Below are 10,603 nucleotides of genomic sequence, written 5' to 3'. Positions count from 1 at the left end.
CTTGATCATCTTCATAATAAGACTTTATTTGTTCAAAACCTAACAGCTTAGCTTCCATAGAAGTGAAAAGAGTATACCTTCTGGAGAGTGCATCAGCCACAATGTTTTCTTTACCTTGTTTATAGTGAATCACATAAGGAAAGGTTTCCAAGAACTCTACCCATCTGGCGTGTCTCTTGTTGAGCTTGTGCTGTCCCTTCAGGTGTTTCAAGGACTCATGATCAGTGTGTATAACAAACTCCTTTGGCCAGAGATAGTGCTGCCAAGTTTGGAGTGCTCTAATCAAAGCATAGAGTTCCTTGTCATAAGTTGGGTAGTTCAGCATGGCTCCACTTAGTTTCTCACTGAAATATGCTATGGGTCTCTTCTCCTGCATCAGCACAGCTCCAATACCTACACCAGAAGCATCACATTCAATTTCAAAGGTCTTAGTAAAATCTGGAAGAACTAGCAAAGGAGCATTAGTCAACTTCCCTTTCAGGTTTTGAAAAGCCTCCTCTTGCGCCTTCTCCCACTTGAAACCCACATCCTTCTTGATGACTTCAGTGAGTGGTGCAGCTATGGTGCTAAAATCCTTCACAAATCTTCTATAAAAGCCGGCAAGACCATGGAAACTTCTCACCTCGCTCACACTCTTAGGACTAGGCCAGTCTCGGATAGCTCTAACCTTTTCCTCATCCACTCTGATTCCCTGTGCTGTTACAACAAATCCTAGAAAAACAAGGTGATCTGTCCCAAAAGTGCATTTCTTAAAGTTAGCAAACAAGGATTCTTTCCTAAGCACTTCTAACACAGATTTCAAGTGATGCACATGCTCAGCCATACTCTTGCTGTAGATCAAAATATCATCAAAATAAACTACAACAAAGTGTCCTATAAAAGACCTCAAGACATGGTTCATCAACCTCATGAAAGTGCTAGGGGCATTGGTAAGACCAAATGGCATAACAAGCCACTCATACAGACCATGTTTAGTTTTAAAGGCTGTTTTCCATTCATCCCCTTCTTTCATCCTAATCTGATGATATCCACTTTTTAAATCTACCTTAGAGAACACACAAGAACCATGTAGCTCATCCAACATATCATCAAGTCTAGGAATAGGATGTCTGTACTTTACAGTGATATTGTTGATGGCTCTGCAATCTACACACATGCGCCAGCTTCCATCCTTCTTAGGCACAAGGAGCACTGGTACTGCACAAGGGCTCATGCTCTCTCGGATATGTCCTTTCTCAATGAGCTCATCTACTTGCTTCTGTAGCTCTTTTGTTTCTTCAGGGTTGGTTCTATAGGCAGGGCGGTTTGGGAGAGAAGCTCCAGGGACCAAGTCTATTTGGTGTTCAATCCCACGCATGGGAGGAAGTCCTTTTGGGCTCTCGTCTGGAAAGACATCACCATAGTCCTGCAAAAGAAACTCAAGTTCACTCGGTAGAACCGGTGCAGGGTCAGAAGAAGACATTAGGGCACCTTTAAAAACAAATAAAAGCATAGATTGTTGAAGACACAAAGCTTTCTTGATCTCACTACTCTTGGCTAAGAGATTAGTCTCCTTCTTTTGCTTGTCAGCTGGTTTCTCTTTAGCTTCTTGTCGCCTAAGTTTTAGTTGAAGTTGATCCTCATGTACCTCTTGTGGAGACAAAGGTGCCAGTACAATCTTCTTGTCTCTGTGGGTGAAGGAATGCCGGTTAGTGAACCCATCGTGAATGACTCTTCTATCATACTGCCAAGGCCTTCCCAACAAGATATGGCTAGAGTCCATGGGCAGAACATCACACACGATCTCATCTTGTATCTTCCAATGGTTATAGGAACCATTACTTGATCAGTGACCTTCAGCTCGCCCTCCTCATTCAACCATTGTAGAAGGTATGGCCTAGGATGCTTCCCTGTTTTCAATCCAAGCTTTTCTACAAGAGCTTCACTAGCAACATTAGTACAGCTTCCTCCATCTATAATCAAACTGCATACTTTTTCATAAACTATGCAACGAGTATGAAACAGATTCTCCCTTTGATTATCTTCATCTAGCTTGGATTGTACTGCCAATGATCTCCTTGTGACAAGTAGTTCTCCACGAACTGGATAGTCTATGGCTTCCTCTTCTTCTTCGGATATCACCTCACCACTGTCCAAGAGGATCATTGCTTTCTTGTTGGTGCACTCATTGGCATAGTGCCCAAAACCATGACATTTGAAGCACTTCACATCCCTGGATCTAGCAGCTGGTGCCTTTCCCTTGTCCTCATGCTCTTCCTTGGGTTTCACAAAAGACTTGTCATCTTTGGTAGTAGGCGCTTTGAAGTTGTTGCCATAGGATCCTTTGGTTGAGGACTTTCTCTTCAGTTGCTGCTCAATGAGGATTGCTTTGTGAAGCAATTCATAGATGTCCTCATACTCCTGCATCTCCAAGCGGTCCTGGATGTCTCTGTTAAGCCCAGCCTGAAATCGAGCCATAGTAGCTTCAGAAGCTTCTTCAACAGCCGCTTTGATCATGAGTATTTCCATCTCTTGATAGTAATCCTCCACGCCTTTGGTTCCTTGGGTAAGTCTCCTCAGCTTTTGATGAATCTCTCTACCATAGTGGTTTGGGACAAACCGCTTCTTCATGAGTGTCTTGAGCTCAAACCATGAAGCAACTGGCGGCTCTCCAGTCCTTCTCCTAGTAGTAACAATCTGATCCCACCAATGCAAAGCATACCCACTGAATTCTGTCACAGCAAGCTTCACCTTCTTTGTTTCTGAGTAGTGCTGGCAATCAAACACTCGCTCAATCTTCGTTTCCCATTCAAGATAAGCATCTGGATTGCTGGTTCCACTGAAGACTGGTATTCGAAGTTTGAGACTCCCAAGGTTATCATCTGGTCTGTTCCTTGCTGCATGGCGTGTAGGGGATCTTGCTTGGGAGGCTGCACGTCCTGTTCTCACTGATCTTGCTGATCCCACGGACCGTTCTCCATCAGTACTACGGCCAGAAGAAGTATCTTCATCCTCAGATTCGTCTCCTACTGCAGGTCGCTTGCCTCTCCTCTTTTCCCTAGCGGCTCTCCTAACCTGTGAAGTTGTGCCAAAGACAGGGTTAGTAGAACGAGTAGCTCCAACAAATTCAAGTTTTTTATCCATCTCTTTCATGAGAGTAGCCATGATAGCATCTAGTTGTGCTTTATCCAGTCTAGCCACGGGCCTTTCTTTATCACTTTCAGACATGGTTTCCTGTTAAGACTTCAACAAGAAAAGTAAGTACACAATAGATATAGCCGAAGCCTCACTTAGTGTTTCTCTCAAGTGTTTCTCTCAATGATTTCTCAAGTGATTTTCTCAGTGATTCCAAGAGTTCAATGATCAGACAAACAAACTCAAAGCCAGAGAAGTAAAAATCCCAAAACCCCAAAGAAATAGATAGACAGATTTAAGAAATTTTGGTTTGCAAGGAGCTTTACCACCAGAGACTGGATTTCTCTTCAGTCTGGCTGGATTTCTCCTCAGCCCTAGTCGGATTTCTCCTCGACTTTCTTAGATACTTAGATCTCTTTTTTTTTTTTTTTTTTATACTGGTTGGCCCCCTTGCAGATACAACAGATAGAAAGTAAAGAGAAAAAGAAAACTGCAGAGAGTTGCAGAGAATCAGAAAAGGAAAATAGGTTCCCAAAACAGAGAGAGAAGAATTGAATCGACAAACCCCTTTGATTAGAAGCCCTCAAGCTGCTCTGATACCACTTAATAGCTTCCTGGTCAAGGAAGAACCCTAGGATGCTCTTGAGGGTCGATCTGGTATTGATTTGGTGGTGATGGATCAGGTTACTAACACTGATGGAAAGATGATCGATTGATGAGTTGATAGAAAGGGGATTGGTGATCGATGGTAGAGATGGTTTCAGTGATGATCTGCGGAATGATCAGGCACTGATTGGGATGATCTTAGTCCGTGAGAGGCAGCCCCACTAGTGAACAAGATCAAGGCTTAAGGAAGATCACTCTTCTAGCCAAATTCGATGTCCAAAAACTGAACAAAGGAATCACAAGTTTAGAGAGAATTTTTGATAACAAAAGTGATTGATTTTATTCAGATCTTGCAGAGAGTTTAAGTAGAAAGAAAGGAAAGCAAAGAGTCACCAAGGACTTGTAGTTTTCGAAAATATCTTAAGTAAAACTAGGTAGTGTTGAAGATTGAACAATTGAATATCTTCAAGGCTTCTTTGACTTGGTTTTCTTCAGATGTCGAGATTGGTTTAGTGTAAACCAATCTGAGAATTGCCTCCTTTAATTGTCTTGTCTTTGATCTGGTTATTGGCCCATTGGAGAAAGAGAATGGGTCTCGTGCTGAGTTAAATCCAATTGAACTCCCATCCAGCTCCTTGTGTCCAATTGTAGTGTTTGTCTCATCCAGCTCCTCTTCACTGTCACTCTCTTCCAGCTCTTCATGCGCAAGATCAGCTACTGGTTCAGTCAAGCTCACATCAAGAAGAGCCAATGCTGGATACTACACCCACACCTCAAGCCGGCCAAGTTCATGAAGGAGCGTGAGGGAAGGGCAAATGTGACTGAAGGTTCAAGTGGAGCTGGCACCAGCAAGATCAGTGAAGTGGATGGGCTTAGAGGCAATGATGGGAATGGGAAGTCTCTGGTGGCTTACACAGGCGCCTCAAGCTCCCGCAGCAATGATGACTACATCAAGAGATCAGACCTTGATGCCCTCTTCAAAATGCTAAAGGAAAACGGTAACACTTACGGTTATTCCTTTGGAGCTTCTATGATTGCATATAAGGATGATCACTTGATTAGAGAACTAGTAGAACGGTTAGAAGCTAGGAATGAGTATAGACATGCTCACATTGCTAGAACTGATAGGATGCATCCATCACTTAGTAATCTATGTCATAATGCTAAACGAGTAGGTAAACCATTGATTGTTGATTCTGGTACATCACATCATATGATAAGTGATGAGAACTTGATTAAGGATATAGAACCTACACATGGGCATGTGATGATAGCAAATGGGGATAAGATACCCATTAGAGGAATAGGAAAGCTTAAGCTGTTTAACAAAGAATCTAGAGCTTTTTACATGCCTGAATTCACATCAAACCTATTATCAGTGAAGAAATGTACTAATGATTTACAATGCAATGTTATCTTTAGTCCTAATGATGTGAAGTTTCAGGATATTGAGAGCAGCAGATTGATTGGGAAAGGGGTGACTAAGGGAGATCTCTATATGCTTGAAGAACTCACTTCTGTTCCTGATTATAGTTGCTCGTTTACTTCTGCTTCTTTGTTGAATAAAAATGCATTGTGGCATGCTAGTGATGAAATCCTAGGATGATGCTCTGGAACAGATGGGATAATCCTTGCAGAAACGAATCAAAAGACTCAAGTTTCTCAAGGTATGTGGATCGAATGGTGACACAAGAGGCTGCGGAAAGGCTTCTTGATACTCCTAGGCTTAGATTGGATATGACACACCTCTCTAAAGCCCTTGGGCGTTGGATATTACACACCAACAGACTGGATATTACACACCAGACACACTTCAACTCGCCAAAGACAAGAGAGAAGAGAGAAAAGGGTTTTTGATAAAAGATTGCTTAATGATAAAAGAAGTCGGCTACAAGCTTATATAGAGAAGGCTGGAACAGGCTCCACTTCTCGAATTCATTAAAGGGAACAGGCTCCCTTGGTAATCTAAAAACAAGACTAAGACTTATTCAAATTTTAAAAAGAGTTTCGAAATTTAAAAACATGAAATAAAAACCATAGTCTAAATATAACATAAGATAGATATGCATCCGAGATGCACCCATGATACATCATCTAGGAGATATGTAAGTGAACTTGATGCCTCATTAAAAACCTTGATTGGAAAACCCAGTGGGACAAAACCAATCAAGGGAAAAAGAGTACACACAAGCTACTTGCCTAGATGATGATCAGCTTGAATGTAGAGTAGCTTGAATGTAGATCGAGTTGTCTTTGATGATAGAAGCTTTATTTCGGCTCAGACATTCTTCAAGTGTAGGTTCTTCAACAGCTACAAGCTCTCCATGATCAGGTTCATGATTCCATTCCTTGGTGCTTTCCATGATCACATCATCCCCTCCCACTTCAAAAAGATTTGTCCTCAAATCTGTGTTACCTGCAATAGAACGGACCAAGTCAGTAACATGAGAGTTTATAATCAGATTACACTTACCTTGCAAGCCTCTTTGATAGGCATTGTCGCTGACTGGTTCTATTAGGTAGAAAGGACTGATCCATTTGGCTTTCCTCACTCCTGAGGCATTACTTAAACCTGATACATTGAAACAAGACAAGTTAACACAAGCAAAATCATCATAGAGTAAGAGTCTTATCCCAAAGTTGTCTTTTCTCGGTTTTGGCTTGTATGTTGCATCTGGAGGTGCTTCTTTGATGAGGATGAAGCAAGTGACGTCCTGATGTCTCTCCAGGCTTAGATCAGGCGGCTTGAAACGTTTGTCTTCCTCACGCTTGTTCTTTGTCTTTGCATACTTCAAAGCTTCCATATAATCTGCACATGACTCTTTTGACAAAAACAAGTGCATCATATCTGTGTAATCAATAAAAGAACTCTTGAAAACATGATTGGTTACCTTAGCATGCTCACCTGGTCGCCATATATAGGATTGAGATGTTCTATACTCAGAAAAATTCAAACAAAGCAAACACAGAATCACCCGTCTTGTAGAACCCATAACTCTTTCATTTGAGAAGCTTTGGACATGATTCCAGTTCGACGTGAGACCCTGATGAGTGTAGTTTCCATTGCAGTTGAGTTTGTTGCTTAATTCCTTCTGGTTGCTGAGATATGATCCTCGGACTGCTCCTATGTCAGAGTTGGCGGCTAGACAGCTTCCAAGATTTGATTGTTGCATCTCCAATTTAGCCAAGGATCCATTCTTGATACTCTGATCATTACTATAGCCTCTCTTTTCGAAAATTCTAGTACTCAGAACTGTTTGACCTGTACCAATAGAAAGCAAATCAGGTTTTATGCGTTTCTTTGAGTCTAGATAATTACCTCGGGTTGGTTTATTTGGAGATTGATGTAGACTGAGTCCATCTGGTGGTTTCTCCTTGATTTGAGAAGAAAACATGAGTTCTCCTCCTATTCCAGTAATCACTTCACCATTTAATCTAGTGAAATCTCCATCTCCACTCTTGGTTTGACAATCTCTGAAATGGTATTGAAGCTTTTGCAAATCTGGTGGCTTCCACACCTTAACATGATCAAGAAGCAAGGCATTTTGATCAGCTTCCAACTCTTTATTACCCCAACTGGTTCTACTACGAGCAGAGCACTCTCCAAGGATGATAAGTATGCTGGAATATGCTCCAGTTTTCCACAAGTAGAACTGTAACCTTCCACCCCAATCTGATATAAGCAGCTCACAGAATTTGGCTAAACCGATATGTTTTGCGGAATTGACAATATCTTGATGATCAGGAGGCCATTTGCTGCGTTTTCTGGTTTGTTGGATCCAGGAAAGAGTGGGTAACATTCTCCAATTGGTTTCGTAGTGAAACTCTTGCTGAGCTGAGACGTGCATCCCTTTAGCTTCAGAGGGTAAAAGATCACCAAAAACAATTGTTGTTGCTGCCGATTTCTTCTCAATCACTAAGGGATTGTTCCTGTGATTCCACAACTCTCCTCCAGGCTCAAATACAACATTTTCCATGCCCAGTTGGTGTCTTGAAAGCTCTACTGCTCTGGTCTTGTTCCACACAAAAGGACTGATGAGAAAAGTACCCAAGAATGTCCTTTGGAAACCGTTTGAATCAGTGACAAATATATGCTCTACTCCACTGTCTGATTTTGATTCCATGGGTGCCTCCTCTTCTATTACATCCTGTTTGAAGAGAATCAGGTCGTCCTTGATGGGTTGATCATCTTTCTGAATGGTGATTGTTGGAATCTCGGTTTGATCTTCTTGAACTGGTGCAGCCAAGTCTGATTGTGCAACTGAGTCTGGTTCTGCATCTTTGAGTTCTGAGACAGTTGAGGAAGGCGCTTGGTTCTGTACTTCTAAGGATGGAGATATAGTCTTGGACTGTTTAAATTGTTTCTCCACATCCCTAAACGCTTGTGAAATTGCCTTCCTTATGCTATCTTCAAAGGAATGGGTTGATGTTTTGCTTGATGAAACCAGGTTACTAGATGGACTTGATCTCTTGCTGTCTGGTTGTTTCCGAACTGATAATGAAGAACATAGCTTTGTCTCAGGCTGCTTTTGAATAACTTCCTTGTGGTACTGTCTTGGAACGTACTCTCTACGCATCAAAGCCCTCAGCTTAAGCCATCTGGTTCCTTTCCATCAAGTCTTCTGCACTTTATCAACTGATTCCACCATCTTAAAGCATGACCACAAAACTCAGCAGTAGCCATTTGAATCTTCTTTCTTTCAGCATAGTGTTGACTACTGAAAATCAACTCAATCTTCTTTTCCCACTTCGCATAAGCTTCAGGAGCCGCCTTGCCATGGAATGGAGGGATTTGAAATTCATATACAGCATGCTTCCGGTTTCTGTCAAACTGATCAAACTCTTTTTGCCTGTACTCATCTCTGGTTGATCTTGAGCATTCTCTATTTTTCTTTGGCTGATGTTTTCCTTTGTGCTCCTTCTCCATTGGTACCTGAGACACAAATAAAACAGAAACCAGTAACTAGTTCTAAGAGAAACAACACTCAGAATTAACAACAGATGAATTTTAAAACGACAAGCAAATCAAATAAAACAGTTTGATAATCAGAAAAATTCACCAACGCAATATGATCGATCAATCTTAAACAGAGACAGATTAAATTCGAAATCTAATCAACCAAACAAGATAGATTATATTTAAAGCAATAAGAACAGATCGGAATCACAAAAATCCAAAACAGAAACAGATCAAGCAAATCGATTACTTCTGCAACAAGAATGTGAAAAGTTTTTATCAGAAACGAGATCAACAAGCTTGAATCTATTAAAATCTCAACAACACAATCATAGATCAATCAAAACTAGTGAGAATAAGAATAGATCGACAGGTTTTTAGCAAACACAAACAGATTTATCAGATTTAAACGCTAAGAACACAGATCAGATCAAACTCGACAGAATATGAACAGACCCAAACGAAAATCAGAGAGAAAAATCGAACACTTCCCTTCCAGAGTTGCTCTGATACCACATGATGAAATCCTAGGATGATGCTCTGGAACAGATGGGATAATCCTTGCAGAAACGAATCAAAAGACTCAAGTTTCTCAAGGTATGTGGATCGAATGGTGACACAAGAGGCTGCGGAAAGGCTTCTTGATACTCCTAGGCTTAGATTGGATATGACACACCTCTCTAAATCCCTTGGGCGTTGGATATTACACACCAACAGACTGGATATTACACACCAGACACACTTCAACTCGCCAAAGACAAGAGAGAAGAGAGAAAAGGGTTTTTGATAAAAAGATTGCTTAATGATAAAAGAAGTCGGCTACAAGCTTATATAGAGAAGGCTGGAACAGGCTCCACTTCTCGAATTCATTAAAGGGAACAGGCTCCCTTGGTAATCTAAAAACAAGACTAAGACTTATTCAAATTTTAAAAAGAGTTTCGAAATTTAAAAACATGAAATAAAAACCATAGTCTAAATATAACATAAGATAGATATGCATCCGAGATGCACCCATGATACATCATCTAGGAGATATGTAAGTGAACTTGATGCCTCATTAAAAACCTTGATTGGAAAACCCAGTGGGACAAAATCAATCAAGGGAAAAAGAGTACACACAAGCTACTTGCCTAGATGATGATCAGCTTGAATGTAGAGTAGCTTGAATGTAGATCGAGTTGTCTTTGATGATAGAAGCTTTATTTCGGCTCAGACATTCTTCAAGTGTAGGTTCTTCAACAGCTACAAGCTCTCCATGATCAGGTTCATGATTCCATTCCTTGGTGCTTTCCATGATCACATCAGCTAGAGTAGGACACCCTCATGTTAAAGCTTTGAACTTAATGGTACCAGGTGTTATGTTTGAGAACAAGGATTGTGAGGCTTGTATTTTAGGCAAGCATTGTAGAACTGTGTTTCAAAAGTCTACTACCGTTTATGATAATTGCTTTGATCTAATTCATTCAGATGTGTGGACTGCCCCTTGCTTATCTAGAGATAGTTATAAGTATTTTGTCACATTCATTGATGAAAAATCCAAATACACCTGGTTAACCTTAATTCAGACCAAAGATAGGGTACTTGATGCATTTAAGAACTTTCAAACTTATGTAACTAACCATTATCATGCTAAGATTAAAATTTTGAGATCAGATAATAGAGGAGAGTACACGAGTCATGCATTCAAGCAACACCTATCACAACATGGGATCCTACATCAAACAAGCTGTCCGTATACTCCACAGCAAAATGGAGTGGCTGAAAGGAAGAATAGGCATCTCATGGAAGTGGCAAGGTCACTTATGTTTCAGAGTAATGTTCCAAAGAGATTTTGGAGTGATGCGGTTGCCACTGCTTGTTACCTGATAAACAGAACTCCAACCAAAGTTCTGAATGAGAAGGCTCCATTTGAAGTTTTGAACAGGT

The 10,603-nt window shown here is 40.8% G+C and overlaps 1 protein-coding gene across 2 annotated transcripts; it reads right to left on the bottom strand.

The window, feature by feature from the left end:
- Positions 1–5,506: 5,506 nt before the first annotated feature.
- LOC117131433 lies at positions 5,507–9,992 on the bottom strand. 2 transcript variants are annotated; one of them, XM_033283567.1, is made up of 2 exons: positions 7,040–9,992; positions 5,507–6,982 (listed from the first exon to the last, which is right to left on the bottom strand). In XM_033283567.1, exons 1-2 carry the CDS (start codon positions 8,295–8,297, stop codon positions 5,931–5,933), a joined length of 2,310 nt encoding a protein of 769 aa, XP_033139458.1. In that variant the 5' UTR covers positions 8,298–9,992; the 3' UTR covers positions 5,507–5,930. The 2 variants fall into 2 exon arrangements, with proteins under 2 accessions (XP_033139458.1, XP_033139459.1); XM_033283568.1 differs by having other exon boundaries at positions 5,507–6,943.
- Positions 9,993–10,603: the final 611 nt, after the last annotated feature.

This window comes from Brassica rapa, unplaced genomic scaffold (assembly GCF_000309985.2).
Source record: "Brassica rapa cultivar Chiifu-401-42 unplaced genomic scaffold, CAAS_Brap_v3.01 Scaffold0920, whole genome shotgun sequence".
Lineage (NCBI taxonomy): Eukaryota > Viridiplantae > Streptophyta > Magnoliopsida > Brassicales > Brassicaceae > Brassica > Brassica rapa.
Note: the sequence above shows the minus strand (reverse complement) of the source record. Positions and strands in the feature narration are given on the sequence as shown.